General features: G+C 39.4%; 1 protein-coding gene across 1 annotated transcript; it reads left to right on the top strand.

Moving 5' to 3' along the window:
• The first annotated feature begins 9,612 nt into the window (after positions 1-9,612).
• On the top strand, positions 9,613-16,702 carry RAP2A (RAP2A, member of RAS oncogene family). Its single transcript, XM_053455361.1, has 2 exons — positions 9,613-10,170; positions 16,167-16,702. Exons 1-2 carry the CDS (start codon positions 9,857-9,859, stop codon positions 16,402-16,404), a joined length of 552 nt encoding a protein of 183 aa, XP_053311336.1. The 5' UTR covers positions 9,613-9,856; the 3' UTR covers positions 16,405-16,702.
• The last annotated feature ends 1,792 nt before the right edge of the window (positions 16,703-18,494 follow it).

The raw sequence follows: 18,494 nt of genomic DNA, 5'->3' as shown, positions 1-18,494 counted from the left end.
TTTGCATTATAAAGACTGCTATTCTTCCTCAAGGCTGAGAGAGTGTTTTCTGTGTGCTCGTGCCTTGTTATGAGTAAGTTGTCCTCTCTGCTAGCCTACTTTGAATGTTACTTGCTGCTAGCCCAGCCTGGATGTCACCCATTGCCAGACATGACCACCCCTTGCACTCTGGATTATAGAATCAAAATGTGTGAATAATAAATAATTTAAAATGTTATCCTAATTATCTGAGTGTTGTAAAAATAAGGACATAAGAAAAGGTAAACTGTGCATGATTGAAACATACATACATATCTGTGTCATAAATATCAATTCAGTTTCCCTGCACTAAAAGAATACAGATTGCACTCCTACAGTGCATAGCTGTACGCTAATTATTAGTTATTTCATTTTATTTATAGAGCGCAGCAGATTACAGAGCGGCATTAGAGTAAAGGAGAACACAAAACCAACAATAACATTAAGAATGAAATGAACACATACAAGACTTACTAATACATAAGGAGAAACGTCCCATGCTCCAATAAGCTTACAGTCTATTACTATAGTATGATATAATTAATATATTAGCACCATGTCCCTAGATGTTTGCAGTATCATGTATATGCGTCACTAACAGTTTGGTTTTGAGAGTTTACAAAGTAAATTATCCTCAAAGGCAATATTTACTAATAGTTTCTATACAACCCAGATATGGAAAAGATAAAAGATTGTGGAGCCAGAACCTAAGCACGATATTGTGACTCACTTGCAGAGGTGTGTTAGGGCAGACAGGATTACACTGTTGTTATGTCTTTGATCATATAAATTGAGCAAAATACTTTGTCGTTGTAGTCAAAGTAGCAGTCTCGCTTTTAGGTGAATGATTGAAGGGGATTAGGAAAGTTTAAATACACTCTACACATGGGGATAGCTTTGCTTGTGGGACTGCCAAAGGGATTAGTGTATTTTAGCAATATGTTAATAGGAATGAATTAACATGTTAAAGATCTTGATTGGGTGGTATTTTCATTGAATAATATTCAATGACTGCAAACTACAGAAAAGCTGAAATAATATATTTTATAATGGAACATAAATGGCTACAGTATAAAACTGGATTTTTTTAGGCATTCATTCATGTATTTATTCATTGATATGCTAATGTTGCCATCTTTTGATCTTAGTTTTCAAAATGTAAAAAACATTGTGGTTTTAAAACAAATATCTATTGGTAGCATCAAAAAATAATTTTGTGATATTAAAACATGTCTAGTCCTGCCCCATCAATAAGCCACTCTCTCTGAAGAGGAAGGGCTCCAGGTAGCCTGACATGGATCCATCCTGCCTTGTTCAGGCTGGTGGTTGTGGTGTAATGGTGTAGGGGACATTTTCTTGGCACACTTTGGGCCCCTACGTACCAATTGAGCATTGTTTAAATGAAAATGAGAGATTTGCATCATGGATGTGCAGCCGATAAATGTCCATATGGACTAAAGACCATCATGTCCATATGGACCAAAATCTCTGAGAAATGTTTCCAGCACCTTGTAGAAAGTATGGCATGAAGAATGAAGGCAGTTCTGAAGGCAAAAGGGGGTCCAACCCAGTACTAGCAAGGTGTACCTAATAAAGTGGCCAGTGAGTGTGTATATATATATATATATATATATATGAATTTGTGTGTGTAAAACTGTATTTGAAACCATTTACTCGGGATGTTTATAGATACAGTACCATCAAAATGTAAGGATCTGGTGTGTGTCCCACATGCAGCATGTAGCCAGGTAGAGTCCAAGGGGCAATCCTAGATGTGAAGTCCAAACACTAGCCATTGGGGGTCACAGGCAACACTAACAGAGTCTAAGGAACAAAGCTGAAGACAAACCATGTTATTCATGGAATGTTTCACTGTCTACAGACAGCTTCTGCCAACACTGTTCATTTCCTAGATACGTTTAATAAAACTCATATTAAAATATCTAAACTAAGGATTTATTTCTTATGTCTGAAACAATACGGCATTTTATTATAGTCATGTTTTATGTTGGACGCTTCATTTAGATCATATTCGTTTAAAAGCCATACTAAATGTCTCTCTGTCAAATCAAATACCAAACCTGTGGTTTCCTGTATTGCTGCAATACCAAAAATAGAAAAGAACATTGCAGAATGTTAAAATTCTTACAGCTTCATCTGAGTTTTTTTCCATAAGCATTCTCTGACATCACTTTATGTGGAACCAAATTTTCATAGTATTTGATTAATTGCGCATGGATATATCTGGAAAATGACTGCATTCTTACCTCTTTTTTCACCAGGAGGCTTTGACTTTTACTGGCAGTATATACCGATTAGCCATAACGTTATGACCACTGACAGGTGAAGTGGATAACACTGATATAATTATCATGGCACCTGCCAGTGGGCGGGATATATTAGGCAACAAGTGAACATTTCATCCTCAAAGTTGATGTGTTAGAAGCAGGAAAAACGGGCAAGTGTAAGGATCTGACCAAATTTGACAAGGGCCAAATTGTGATGCTACACTAACAAAGCATCCAATAGCATATTACTATGAGAGCTTTGACTGAACATACCAATTAGCTGATGTATGTACAGAACATTTTAGCGTATTAATTGTGTTTCACACCTTCTGTCATCTAACAGCCTTCCATATACTTAAAAACGTAAAAGATTACTATGATTTTAAAGCCATATGGAAAAATGTTGGCCAACTGACAAGCCCTTCCAGAAGGCTTTGAAAGTATTCCAAATTCAGTTTAAAAGCTACTTAAACTACTTTAATCAGCATAATCAACCACGTCTATTCTGACTCCGATTGTTGTGATAGCAATCTATCCCTTGTAAGACCTCTATACCTGGCCTGAATAAGCAGATATAACCACTGCGGACACTCCTTATCAGATAGCTGAACTCACCAATACCGGTTTTCATCTAAGAGCTGGTTTATTCTGTACAACAAACAACTGAATACAGCAGAATGAATGGATTTCAGTATTATGCGGTCAAAAGATGATTTCCTAGCTTAGCATGCAGAATACATGTGTCCCTGTGACATGTGGCAGATACAAGCAGCCATGATACAGGAAGTGCCTCACTAGAGAGCGGGGGTGGGGTTTACATGCAAAGGAAATGTGTGATAAGTGCATTACCAAAAAGGGCCAGAAGATGGCAGCTAACTAACCATAGAGAAATCCATAGTAAATGGATTAAAGAATAAACTATGTAATTCCCATCTACAATAATGAGAATACTAACTGTGTAACAGCATAACGTCTGTCATATAAATTAAATAGGAGGCTATTTACCTGCATGCCACATGGTTTACAGACATACCAACTGTCCAGACTAATAATTTGCTTATAATTTAGAGATCAACAAAGTTGATCACATTGTGTATAACTTTTATGTGTATATATAACATGAGGTCAGACATCTTACCTTGCTGTTCTCAGGATCTGTAGATTACAGTGTCCATTGTGTGTTTTTAGCGTAAAACAACGTGCTCTTCATTTACCACTATATAACCCTCATGGTATGTGACATACAAATCGACCAATTAACTGCTAGAGAAAATGAGCAAAAATAATTTATATGGAACAGGAAAATTAATTAATTTTACTTGATTACTCCTTCTGGGAATCTAATGCACCTGTAACCTTAATAGCCTTAAACATTTTACGTTGCCTTTAAGAAGCATGGGACTCCACAAAGTGGAGCAAGATATGTCACTAAACCTACCTGAACTTCTCCTCACACCCTCTACAGAATTTAATACAATTTATGTTATTATAGTTTGTCCGCCTCGTTTGAGAGATTACATGCTTTTTCAAACAAGACACATCAGATTTGGATTTTTTTCTCAAAACAGCCATGCTACAATCCAATACCTTAAACATAGCAAGGAGATTACAGCTGAATATAATCATATTACACATCTAATTACGTTTGTTAACACGTTAATATAAATATAACAAAATATATTATGATTTCTCAAATTCTGAGGAAGGGAAAAATCTTGGCTAACCAATTCTAGTTTGGTATTTGGATTAGCATCATTGCATTTTATGACCATAGCGAAGTGCATTTGTGAAGATAAAAAAGAGATAATAATAATGTATTTATTAAGCTCAATTTTTGGTTGCATTCAAAGATATTACCAGTAATTTTGGGTCAGGGTCAGACTGAGGTTCATAAGTAGGCCCTGGCACTTTAAGTCCAGCTGCCACCAATGACAACCAAGTGAAGCCAACTGCTGGATATGAGAGGCTGTAAATTGTGTAGTTATGCTCACATATCGCATGGCGAGCCAAGTACTCATACTCACAACACAAACACATTCATTCTAACACACACTCCATTTCACCCCACTTACAGATACATGCTCATGCACAAACACCTACACGCATGAGGTTACGTGACCCCCAATATGCTCCTGTGCCAGTTCAAAATAGTTTAGGAAGGGATTGATGCCGTCCATGTCAAAAGGGCCTTTCTAAAGTATTTCGAACTGGTACGAGGAGACAGGAACAAGGGGTCACCCTGTAGTTACGCCAGTGGACCCTCCCCACTATATTTTCACAAAGGTTATTTTATTTACACACACCTGCCCATAAACACACATATACACATGCACTGCCCTTACAAATGAAAGCCCATACACACATATGCACTTCCATATACACAGACCTGCCGATTCACACACATATACACTGCCCATATACACAGAACTTATACACACCTGCCCATACACACACATATACACATATAATGCCCTTACACATCCCTGCCCATACACACATATACATAAATACATACATACATACATATGCACTGGACTTACACACGCCTGCCCATACCCATGTGTACACTGCCCACACACACATGCCTCCCAACTGTCCTGCTTTGTGCAGAATGCATATTGCACACAACCCTATATGTGCCCCTACAGCAAATTGGGACACCGGGGCCAGAGATTGAGAAGTAAGGGCTACTGCGCACATGCACAGTGGCAAGTACCTCTCAAGTTCTGCCCTCAATGTACAGATTCACCAGGGAAGAAAGTTGTGAGGTATGACAACCGGTCCTGCAGCTGCTCATCGGGCAGCGGGAGCCCCCTCACAGCTGGGCATTCGCCTCACCCTTGCTACCGCTCTGTAGGGAAGTAATAGTTAAATGTACACTAGACGGTGAGTCATTCTCAATACACATACAGGGTGAAAACACAAAATATTTAACAATTTAACCCCTGTAAGTGCAGTCCAAATAATTTTCATAAAATAGGGGTCCAGCATCTGTTACATAACTTATGACTGAAAACAAACCTATATTAGAGTTTTGGTTTGGTTAGGATTTTTTAACCATCGTAAGAACATTACATTTATTTATAGGGGCAACGGAAATTAACAATAATATTATAACCAACAAGATGGAATTTGACAATAAAATGAACACATGTTAGGACATACTGGAACAGAATAAAGAGAAGAGGAACCTGCAGTTGTGTGCATCCAGTCTACTAGGTAGTTGAGGGAGAATGAAACTGAAGGAGACTGCTTGGGCAAGGATGAGTTGATTGTGGAGGACAGATGGTCTCTTGAGGATGCTGGATGTGGATATTAGGAGGAAGCTACATAGAGGTAGGGAATAAAGGTATATATATTGTATTAATAAAATCCTGTATACATGAGCGGGGAATAGTTATAATAGGTGACACATGTTGTGGATAGGGAGAAGGGTCTGGTTAGTACAGTTTTTGGAAATATGAGTAGAGATATAGGGGGTGCAGTGTTACAGGCTCTGTCAGGAGGTAAGGTAGCACTGAGGAAACAGGAAGATGTTAAAAATTGTTCCTATTGTCTTCATATAACATTGTTTCTTTTTTATGTGGCTCAAAATGGTCATAGTATACAACAATGTTCAATACATCCTGCAGGAAGGCTTCAGATTTGATAGCGTTCTCTATCTAGAGTTGACCTTCACATCTGAAATTAACTGAGATGTATATCTAAGACATGAAGCATTTCAGAGTTTCTAAAATATTTTTCAAGGATCAATTTAGACAGGTAAGCCTGTGAAACTACAATAGCTGAACAGTTCACATAATGAAAAACCTATTTCAGATAATAGCTTTTTGAGCAGGCAACCATTTAAAGGTTTTACATGAGCAATAGGAAAGAGTACTTTTTATAGCATATTCTTGTCTCAAAAGCACTAAAAACCTAGCTTGCAACACCTCTGCAAAGGCAAGAATTTTATTAAAATCTGCATAATAGTGCAGGCCAAAAAAGAATTGACCTTGTACAAACATGATATCACAAGAACGGGACACATTTTCACCATACCTCAACATTTGAAGTATCTAGATCAAGATACCCCTACCATGGAAGGGGTAGAGTTGATTGTGAAAAAGGCAGGAGGGAGGACCACGTTACCCCTATTAGCCACCTTTTGATGCTAGCTAACAAGGCAAAGTCAGAGCTACAATGAATTTTCATCTCACTGGGCTGGTCAGAGGATCTTCTCAAATGCCCATACTCCTCACTGTCTGGAAGAGAGGAGGGGGGTAGCCTCCCAGGACAATGGGCCCAAAAACCATGACTGTCCACCGACAAACAGGACAATTAGGATGAATCCACCAGCACTGGATTCAGCGGGTCCATATACATTTTCCTTACACTGTAATTGTAACTGATGTATGTATAGAAAGCAAGTTGAATCTGGAAGTATAATACATACCTAATAATATGGACCAGAAATATAATGTGGCATATTAAGGGCTCTTTAATGTCACAACCTAGTTTGCTTTTCTTTGCATTTTTGTGGCTTTGAAGCTCCTGCAGAGGCTAATCAATGTTCTTTTCTGATTGGAGTCTGTGATTGCCACATACAAGCTGAGAATGGCTATTTGGTCACATTTTGAATGATACGGGTCTTCTCGGATAACCTTTATTTCCAGAGGGTTGTGGTGAAAGTCTTTCAAACTAGCTGGATGTAAACCGGAAAATAAATAGCCAACTAATTAGAAATTATTGTGGCCAAATTGCTGGATCAAACACTATTACTGTACTTCTGTTGAAACAAATCAAGGAGTTCACAATTTACCTGCCCAGTAAATACAATTATTCTACTTCATTATAGTGAACAAATATATTTTGTAAGTGTCTTGAATTTGGAAAAAAAACAACATGCATAGGTGTTTTTTGGAACGAATTGGGCACAAAATGGAACATCCCCGTTCCCTTTTCTAATTGAATTTTCCAAGTTTATTTTGTGATGCCTATCTCTCTAATGTGGGACTGTATAGCAGCCTTCCAGTGACCCCCCACTAAAGTATATCTTTTTGGAGAGAAAACTAGCCAGGAAATTTCACTGGGTCATTTGGACACGTACAGTCATGTGAATAGTATAGTCTTTTTGAATTCTATGGTTTTACATATCAGTACATATTAACAATCATCTGTTCCTTAGCACGTCTAAACATTTGGTAAATACAACCTCAGATGAACAACACATGACATATTACACCATGTCATGTTTTATCCCCTTCAGGACCAGCATCCTTGTAATGCGTCTTCCCTTGAAGACCCCAGTTTTATTTAAATATTTTAATTCTGTGCTTGTGATTCGCTTCAAAGTGATCACGTGCACGGAATTGAGGGGGAATGGCTGCTACGGATCGCTGGGGACACCCAGCGGTCAGTAGCAGCCACCCCTCACGATCCCAGCATCCATATCGACGCTTGATCGCGCATCATCGATGACGTACCTGGTATGTCCCTGTCTGTGGGTGACACCCAACCAGGAAGTACCAGGTACGTCATCGGTACGGAAAGGGTTAATCAACAAAAATAAAGTCAAAATGAAACCATTGGTGAGACTTAATATGCTAAGTAGGAGACAGGTGCTGCTAATCAAATGCCCTTGATTAATTGATCATCAGCAAATGTAACCATCTCTATAAAAGTCAAACTTGCTCATGCAATTATTGCTACCCTGGGAAGGGTTATAAGGCCATTTCCAGACAATTTAAAATTCATCATTCTACAGTGAGAAAGATTTTTCAAAAGTGGAAATTCACCCCAAGGTCAGACCATGCAATGCTCAAAGAAATTGCAAAAAAAAAACAAGCATTACATCACAGATTCTACAGGCCTCACTGTAAAAACTGTAAAAAAAAAAAAAAAAGACTGAACAAGTATGGTTTGTTTGAAAGGGTTTCCAGGAGAAAGCCTCTTCTCTCTAAATAGAACATTGCAGCAAGACTTAGGTTTGCAAAGTTGCATCTAAACAAACCACAGGACTTCTGAAAGAAAGTCCTTTGAACAGACACGGCCAAAGTTGAGATGTTTGGCCATAATGCACAGCACCACATTTAGCAAAAACCAAACACAGCATATTAGCACAAACAACTCATACCAACTGTGAAGCATGGCGGTGGAGGGTTTATGATTTGGGCTTTTTTTGTAGCCTGGGAACCTTGCAGTCATTGAGTCGATCATGAACTCCTCCATATACCAAAGTATTCTAGAGTCAAATGTGAAGCCATCTGTCAGAAACCTAAAGCTTGGCTGAAATTGGGTCATGAAACAGGACAATGATCCCAAGCTCACCAGCAAATCTACAACAGAATGGCTGAAAAAGAAAAGAATAAAGCTGTTTCAATGGCCCAGTCAAAGTCCAGACGTCAACCCGATTGAAATGCTGTGGAGGGACCTTAAGAGAGCTGTGCGTAAGCAAATACCCGCAAACCTCAATGAACTGAAGCAACGCTGTAAAGAAGAGTGAGCTAAAATTAATCCACAACAATGTGAAAGACTGATAAAGTCATACAGAAAATGATTACTTAAGTTATTGCTGTTGCTCTACAACTTGTTGAATCATAAGGTGCACTTTTTCCACGCATGGCTTCTCCATTTTGGCTTTATTTTTATTGAATAAATCAGGACACGGTGTAATATATCATGTGTTGCTCGTCATCTGAGGTTGTATTTACTTAATATATATATTGTTCATCTGAGATTGTATTTACTATATATCTATATATTTTTTTTTCTGCAATCTCATTCATGCATGAGGTCCTGGAGTACAGTCAGAAAGCCCCTGAAAAGGACCTCTTGTCTGTCACACACAGCACTGGCAAGTCCAAGGTATTTGGCCTAAGTTGACCCAGCATCTGATTTTCCCATCAAGTCTGCTGTTCCCTTAACAACAACAAAACAACTAACCCTATGCTATATAACACGAAAATAATCATGCTCTGCAAAGCAGTTAACAGCGTAGCCGCTCCCTATGTTATATAAATATATGTACTTAAAATATACGTATATATCTATCTATATATCTATCTATAGATAAGTATAGTATATATAGAATAAAGCTGCGCCGTTAGAGGAGGGGTGTGCAGTTATTGGACAATAATCTCTTTATCTGATTGGATGAAGCTGCATATTCCGTTCCTTCTTTACCCATCATGCTAGTGAGAGGTAGTGTTGATTGGTTAGCCGGTACCTGGTCTCCGCCCTAATAGCGGGAGGACCTGCAGTTACTATGGTGACAAGTAAAGGAGCCAACAGCGAAGGAAGGCGAGAGATGACGCGCCGGGGGCGTACTGCACCGTGGGGAGGGCTGTCTTGCGGCCGGCACGGTACGCTGGGTCCTGGTAAGAGGTGTCGGCCGCTCTGCAAAGGGAGAAGAGGGTGGTATCTGGGTACCGGGCCGCGCAGCCCGGCCTCTCTCCCATGCCTCGGGAGCCCGCTGCGGAGGGGCGGCGGCGACGACGGAGGAGGAGGCGCAGAAGTAGCGCGCTTTGAGGAGCAGGGTGTTGCATGCCGCCGGGCAGCGGAGGGGGACGATGCGCGAGTATAAGGTGGTGGTTCTTGGCAGCGGCGGGGTCGGCAAGTCGGCCCTGACCGTGCAGTTCGTGACCGGCACCTTTATTGAAAAGTACGACCCGACCATAGAGGACTTTTACCGCAAAGAGATAGAGGTGGACTCGTCCCCCTCCGTGCTGGAGATCCTTGACACCGCCGGCACCGAGCAGTTCGCTTCCATGCGGGACCTGTACATCAAGAATGGTCAGGGTTTCATCCTGGTCTACAGCCTGGTCAACCAGCAGAGCTTCCAGGACATCAAGCCCATGAGGGACCAGATCATCCGCGTCAAAAGGCGAGCGGGGGGAGGGGGCTCAGTCCATGATGGGGGGGACCCTGGGCTACGAGAAGCTGTGCAGGGCGTTGTCATTCATTAGATTGGGGAAGGTGCTCTTTCACTAAAAGTGGCAGGATGGGGGTGACGACCCCACCGGGGCTTCCTGGCTTCCATGTCCAGGGGCTGCATTGGCATCTCTACCTGCGCTATGCCCCCTGGCATGATACCAGGTCATCGGTCAGATAGATGGATAGTGGAAGCAACAGATGGGTTAGAATGATTGTGTGATCCTTATGGGTCCAAAATGCGGCCCTTTTGTCTCATTCCATACTCGGTCTAGTATACACCTTGCTGCAAATGGCCCACTCACCAAATCAAAAGCTGACCATTGTATTAGGCTAAAACAGGAAACGGTCATAACACTTGCTCATCTATTAGATGGTTCTTTATGTAGTTTGTGCTATTTAAATAAAAGATAACTAACAATTTATGCAGCACTCCTTACACATACATTCAAAGGGTACAAAACTAGAACTGACACACGATTGCCAATCGATACATTAGGTAAAGAGTGTTCTGCTTGCAAACAATAGAACTTACTGTTATCCTATTATATTAAGGAGTTTGGAATGCTTGCTTGTCTATTCCAAAATGTGAATGAAGTGGTTGATGAAATGAATCTTGTTCATTATTTCTATGGAATTACTCATTTTATGTTCTGTTTCTTCCAGTATTGATGATATTTATACATATATGTACCCTGCATGTATTCTCCATATAAAGTGCTGTAAAGCAAATATTTGTATAGCTAGTTAATCACTCCATGGCAACTCACCTTCACCAAATCTTGCGTGTGTATTTATAGATCGTTTATAAATATATCTATATCTATCTCTCACCTTCATCTATCTTGCGTTTATTTATATATCTGTAAATAAATTGGTTTAATCCATTTAACAAAATGCAAGATAAGCGAACAGAAGAAAAATCTAAATCAAATCAATATTTGCTGTGACCACCCTTTGCATTCAAAACCAAATCAGTTGTTCTAGGTCCGCTTGCACACAGGTTTTTTTTTTTTTTTTTTTCTTCTTGTTCAAGGAGATCGGCAGGTAGGTTGTTCCAAGCATCTTGTAGAACTGACCACAGCTCTTTATTTAGGCAGCCTCAGTTGCTCCTCTCCCCTTATGTAATCACAGGCAGACTCGATGTTGAGATCAGGGCTCTGTGGGGGCCCAACTTCGCTTTCAGGACCCCTTGTTCTTCTTTACAATGAAGAGAGTTCGTAATGTCTTTGGTTATATGTTTGTGGTTGTGGTCATGCTGCAGAATAAATTTGGGCCAATCAGATGCCTCCCTGTTGGTATTGCATAATGGGAAAGTATCTGCCTGTACTTCTCAGCATTGAGGAGGCCATTAATTCTGACCAAATCCCCAATTCCGTTTGCAGAAATGCTGCCCCAAACTTGAAAGCATCATCCACTGTTTGCCCACAAACAGTCATTCTTGTACAGCTCTCCAGCCCTTCAGTGTATGAACTGTATTCTGCTACAACCAAATATTTCAAATTTTGACTTATCCGTCCAGGGCTGTCACTTTTTCTGCACCCCAGTTCCTGTGTTCTCAGGAATAGTTGTCTTGGCTGCTTGGCTTTGTTTCCACATGGGAAATATGGCCTTTTGGCCGCAAGTCTTCCATGAAGACTTCATGACCAGACTTCTCTGCACAGTAGGTTGGTGTATCAGGGTCCCGCTGTTTTCTGGCAGTGCCGAGCTGACGCGGCTGCTGGACGTCTTCTGATTTCTAGGGGAAATAAACATGATATGTCTTTTATTTACTGCACCAAGTTTCTTTGGCCGTCCAATGCATCTATGGCCCTCAATGTTGCTTGTTTCTTTGTGCTACGAAAGAGGTTGGACGGAAGATCTGGAAACCCATGTCTGCCTTGAAATTTCTGTCCGGAATCGACCTTGTTGATGCAACTACCTTGTGTCTGATTGCTATGCTCAGTCTTGCCATGGTGTATGACTTTTAACGTTAAACTGTCTTTCAGACAGACGACTCTTTCAGTTTCAGTTAATGATTGTGTTTAACCTGTATATTAAATTAATGATCCTTAGCACCTTTTTGGTATAATTGTTTAATCATACTCTTAAACTATATGCCTACAACATCCCTGACTTTATGCATGTTTACCTGAAAGAATTGATCCTGTTCTTGAAAGTGGTCACACCAAATAATGATTGATTTAGATTTTTCTTCTGTTCTCTCACTGCATTTTGTTAAAAAATGAAGATAAACATGTCTAATTTTTGAAAGCATTCTTACTTTACAGCATTTTTTTTCAGGCCTACCTAAAACTTAAGCATGGTACTTTCTGTGTATATATATTATATACGCAAATAGTTTTCCATGTATGCCAAAGCAAATAATAAAAGAAATGTAAACAAAGTATATTACAGCCTTAGAAAATGCATACATTATTTGCACTGAGATGCACACAGCCCATGTAGTGACATATATCACAAGTTATGCACACAATTTTATTACTATTAAAAAAAGTCATAAAATAAACATTCACCGGAGAGGTAGGGGAGTAGTTGTGCTATCGGAATGTCTGAAAACTGCATGTAACAGGCAGGACCGGCCCAAGACATAATGCCGCCTGGGGCAAAGTTTAAAATGACGCCCCCCCCCGCTGACGCCAGGGGGCAGGCGGTATTTTAAACTTTGCCGACGCCATTATCTACCCTCCCTCTCTGTTATCTACCCTATTTCCCCTCCCCCCTTTGTACTTACCTTTTAAACAGTCCTGCGGCGAGTCTCCCTGCTCTGCCACGGTGCTGGCTTATAATGCTGTGCGCCGGGAATTGACGTCACTTCCGGCGCTCAGCATTACAAGCCGGCACCGAGACGGAGCTAGAGGGCTCGCAGAGGAGAGAGAGGGGGGCCGAGCGGGTACTGACAACTTGGTAAGCGAAAACCACTCGGCACCCCTCTCTCTCCTCCGCTAAAAAAAAAAAGTGCTTGGGGCGGCAAAGTGCTGTCTCTTCCAAAGTGCCGCCTGGGGCAATTGCCCCACTCTGCTCCATTGTAGGGCCGGCCCTGTTAGCAAGGATCAGGCATTTTCTGTAACAATTCTTTCCACATCAGTAGGTAGCCATGCCGTTTCCCCCCCGCCCTTGAGAGGAGCTGCTGAAAATTTAGGTACAAACGTGAGGCTTCTAAAAAAATGGATGAATGGATGTGGGGCAAAAGGATTGAAATAAGCCAAGTTGTGAGAGAGTCGCTGTCATTAACTCTGCATTCCCGAGGGTTATACTGCCAAAACTACATACAATAGATCATTAATATATAAACCCTACATGCTCCAGGAATACACACGCCCAGGTAGGATGTGCCACTCAGGAATTTTTTGAAACGCAAGCAGAGTGGACAAGTTATTGTAAAAGAACTCCTCTATTGATGGCTGCTTTCTTCCTGAGAAAGTCGGACATTCTCTGACAAGACGCAATACATTTCTCCCTGAAAACAACATTGCTCGTGTTAAGTGAGCTATTCAGCCCTATTATCGTGTCATGCCATTTTGCATGGATCCCAACGCATTTAACTCCACCTGCCTCTACTGAAACTTAGAGCCGTTTGTCAGTATGCTGATTGTACATGCTCCGTGGGACTGCCTTTCTAGTCAAAGGGAACTTCGCTAAGATAAAATGTTTCCCTCGAAGACATGAGTATGCAGTTATAGCACTTAGTGTGTAAATGTTTACTGGGCATGTAGGTAGCATGAGGTGCATGTCTGTTTGCTTTGTGAGCATGGGGTTAACTCTTTGCCCGTTAAACTCTAATGTGCATTAAGGACACGGGAATGGTCCCTTTGTCCTGATCTTTCTTTCCAACACTGGATCAAGCAAGAAACAAAATGTTTATCCCAATAAAGTTCCTGGATTGCATTTTATTTGTCTAGAAAGGGTCTTAAGTTCAGCAAACATGCTGTCCTCAGTCATGTATGATACACTGGAAATGGTGTAACTGCTTCATATCATGTCCTTTTATACAACAGCATAGACCACAAAAAAAAAAGTACTTTCCATTTGAAATTAGTTGGTGTGCTAATGAAATAAATTGACCTCACAACTCTCACACGTTCTTATTACTTATATCACAAAATATTCTGCTGTTTTAATATCTAGGTTCCGCTTTTCTTACGTTGTTATACTGTGTGCTTCACATATATATAAATGTGTGTGTGTTATGATCACCTAGAGGGACCATCTGACTAATACAAGTTTATGGAAGAAAGGACTTAATTATCATAGCCCTCAAAAATCAACTTTGTGGCATATCACGTAAATGCATGTCTGTAGGTCACCATTGCTTATTGGGGAAAGTTGAGGCAAACCCCGCTTTTCTGCAGTTCTATATTCAATTAAAATAGATTCCAAAGAAAGATCTATTTCTACTTCTCCAAAAACAATGGATGGTTTGAGTGGGTGCCGCAAATGAGAGGCCTGAAAATTACTTTTTTGACAAACCCCTAGTAAAAATGCTTTTAAACCTTATGACCTTTAGGGGCTAAGATTAAGGCATTGATCTTAAAGGTGGGACAATAATGCCTCCAACTCATATGCTGTCACACAGAGCTTGTGTCTCACAGGATGAAGGAATCAGAATTGAGATGTTTCAGTGCATCTCTTATGTGTCCAGCTTTTACGTTTTTACTTTTTAGGTCAAAATTAAAGTTGTACCAGATCGTTTGGCTGTAAACTGTACACGCACACAGTACACGCACATATGACTGCATAGAAGGGGTCATGTCCAATGCAAGCATTGCCCCACACTAAGTATTAGTAGGAATCTTGGATGTCATGTAAGATAGTATTTGTTTAGCTGTATGGTGGATAAGTAGAATAGCCTTCTGTTAAGTAGAAGTTAAAACAGAGCCAAGTTTTAAAAGGGCCAAGCACAAAATATAGAAATTCTTTTATTTCTTGCCAGTTATTTACACATATGGATTGCAGGTCCATTAGAATCCTTAGCAGGCCCATGTGGTGAATATGCTCTTATACTTACCGATGAAGTGTGCGGCCAGTATAACGATATAATGTGATTTGGTAGCTGCTGGCCTTCAAATCATTCAAGCCCCCAGTATGGACTTGATCCTTAGTTGAAGTGAAAGTGGGTCTTCACTGTTGTTATTGTTTCAGTTGATTAGACTGAAAATAGCACAGAAATTATAAAAAAACAATTCTGTAAGCCTTGCATGCTAAAATTTAAAGGAATCATTTTGACCCAAAAACAGTTCATCATCAGAAGTCTGATATGCCATTTTCCATATCTGGGTAAATGGCTACAACCTAAACATTCCTTCTGATATTGTAGGGTCACTGCAACCAACTGCTTATTGCTTCAAATGCAAATTTTGTCCATTTAAATAACAAAAGTTGGATCAGAAATTAATGTTGTAAAGACTATTGTAGCTGGAAATGGCGGCTTTTTAATGGAATATCTTCATAGCCATACACAGGCGCGTTTATCAGCAACCTTCACTTCTGCACCATTAAGTCTGAATAGGTAATGACTGGTTGTGTTTGCTAATCTCAAATTTTTAGTTGAAAAGGCTAATGGATCATTAAGGCTAATTAAGTTTAATATCTCCCTGTTTTCCATGAAAACAGCTAAGCGACCCCAAACTATTGCACGGTAGATCATATAGAATTTTGTGATACGTTTGAATTATCTCACTTTAGATTTTTCATATACATTGTGTAGGTATATATATGTACTGATGTAACAGAGGAGGGCTAGCACTGACTGTCAGGGCTCTGTTGCTAGGCAGCAACATTTTCTTAAAAGTTCAAGTGCCATTTTTAGGTGATAGGGAACATTGAGGACACAAATAGGACAGATCAATTTCAAACCTGGAAAGAATGTGATATTTTCATGTATTGAAATCAGTTGAAATATAAAATTGAAATATATTTTAATTTTTTTTTTTTTTTTTTTACTTTCAGATATGAAAAAGTGCCAGTGATTTTAGTTGGCAACAAAGTTGACCTGGAGAGTGAACGTGAGGTATCATCCAACGAGGGTCGCGCCTTAGCAGAAGATTGGGGATGCCCTTTCATGGAAACCTCCGCTAAGAGTAAAACTATGGTGGATGAGCTGTTTGCAGAAATTGTCAGACAAATGAACTACGCAGCCCAGCCGGATAAAGATGACCCTTGTTGTTCTGCGTGCAATATACAATAGCATTCATATAAGTAAATCTAGTTAGACATATTTTCACAGCAGTGGATGAAAAGGAAACTTTTATTTCCCCTTTTAAACTTTAAACATGATTCATCAAAAGAGAATCATTGAACATGCAGGCTTGGAGTTCCATGGCTACAAAAAATGTGCAGCTAATGCTTTTAACCCATTGTTTTATATTTTCTCCCTGTTATCTGACGAATTATTCAAATTGGAAAAGTGTGATGCCATTTGTTTTTATGGCAGTGACGGAATCTCATTGCTACAATAAAATAGTGAAAATGTCATGTGGGTAACATCCAAGCAGTTCATGTGTTTATAATTTAACCTAAAATATATATAAATATTTTTTTCGTCAAAAAAAGCTATATGGCAAATATTTAATTGTATTTTGTTTTTAAGCTGGATTGCTTGTGTGTTTTGAAACTTGTACCTTTAAATCATGTCCCTATCTAAAAAGAATGAAGCGTCTAACACACGAACAATAAGGGACTGGAGAGAGAACGCATTTCAGAAGACAAGAATCCTATTGCATCCAGATGCCCTCTTCCTTCCATATGTTTCACATTTTAATTTTGTGTAATGTTTACTCAAAAAATGTGTGCTTGTGTACTTCTGAAAATCCTTTATACTAGTGGTTTTGGCTTGTTCTTTATTTAGTTTATTGGTTTGAAGAGATACTAAAGCTGAAGTAGCCAAGACTTTTTTTTAACTGTATGCTCACAGATCTTTGGGACCTGAACGTTGAAGTAGCAAGGTGTTGGAGCACTAACATTTTATCTGAATCATTTGCATGGGCAATGGTGTACACATGCAGGCTATGAGCAAACAATCACGTGGACAGAATAATATTGTATTACAATTTGGAACAGAATTCTATATTGCATCCTGTGGAATTGTGGAAAATTTAAGCCCATACTATTCTTGAAACAAATACTTGTTTTAATAGATATATTGTTTCCTTCTATTTTTTTCTTCTGTGAGTGAAGCTGTGTGAATGTATTTTGTAACTGCATATGCTGTCTAAAAATGAATATGACTCTAATATATGTTTGGACTGGGTTTCTTTATGTTTGGATAGAGAAGTATGTTAAACTACCACTGAATAGCATGTGTTAAGCCGGATTGCACAAACTGATTTGACTACCCATCACTGAATAGGTTAAATCCGTTGACTCATTATATCAGTGTTTTTTTAATTTCTATATTTTGTTGTCTCTGATCTCCTTAATAACCCAGAAGTTTTCAAGGGTCTCTGATGGCTCCAAGCTTTATTATTATATATACAGAAAGTATTTTATTTTTTGTGTTTTATTCAGTGAAGGTCACTTCCCTCATTGCTTAAAAGGGGTCACATTCCAGATGGTCCCATATTTTTATACCTGTGTACAACATATTAATCTTTTTTTTTTCTCTCTGCTTAAGTAACATAAGTAATATCTAGTTATCTCAGCTATTCTCTTGTGCTGTATGTGAGAGCTTCCATTTTTCTGCCTAATTACACATTTTGTATGGGTGGCTTTACATACGATATTTGATAATGGCTTTAGACGAACGGCACAGGTGAATATAATCTCCCATTCTGCTGTTTGTTGACTGGTATAGGAGGGAGGGATGAGGAGTACGGGAAGATCTGAAGGCCAGGAAATTGTTACAGTCAGCTAGTTTAGCCACCTTATGCCACAGATCAAGTTCATTGAGGAAAAATAAAATCTCCAAAAGGGTTAGATTTGAAAAACAAAAATTATAATTGTATTATTTACGTAAGTAATGATAAATGCTTTAGAGGGACACTTCCCTGTATTGGCTACTACTATTGAAACTAAAACAGAATAACGCTTTTAAAGTACCATGATGTAAAAAAATGTGGACCATAGTTTCCCAAACTTTACAAGCTGAACTAAGCGTTTCATTTCAAGATTTTTAGCTTGTAGTATGGTATTGGAATGCAAAATCTTGAAATCTGGTATTGTGTGAAATTGTTCCAAGGGGCAAAGTTAAGGTATGTGGGTAACTTCAGTTGAAGGGGAGAAGCGGAAAGCTCAAGAATGTAACGTGTCTTAGGCAAGGAACGTGATGTTTATTATTGA

This window comes from Spea bombifrons, chromosome 2 (assembly GCF_027358695.1).
Source record: "Spea bombifrons isolate aSpeBom1 chromosome 2, aSpeBom1.2.pri, whole genome shotgun sequence".
Classification (NCBI taxonomy): domain Eukaryota; kingdom Metazoa; phylum Chordata; class Amphibia; order Anura; family Pelobatidae; genus Spea; species Spea bombifrons.
This window is presented reverse-complemented; position numbering and strand designations above follow the sequence as displayed.

Coding starts and splice junctions, on each gene's coding strand:
- RAP2A (XM_053455361.1), top strand. CDS start 9,857: ATGCGCGAGTATAAGGTGGTGGTTCTTGGCAGCGGCGGGGTCGGCAAG. Junction 10,171..16,166: donor CAGATCATCCGCGTCAAAAG/GCGAGCGGGGGG, acceptor TTTTACTTTCAG/ATATGAAAAAGTGCCAGTGA.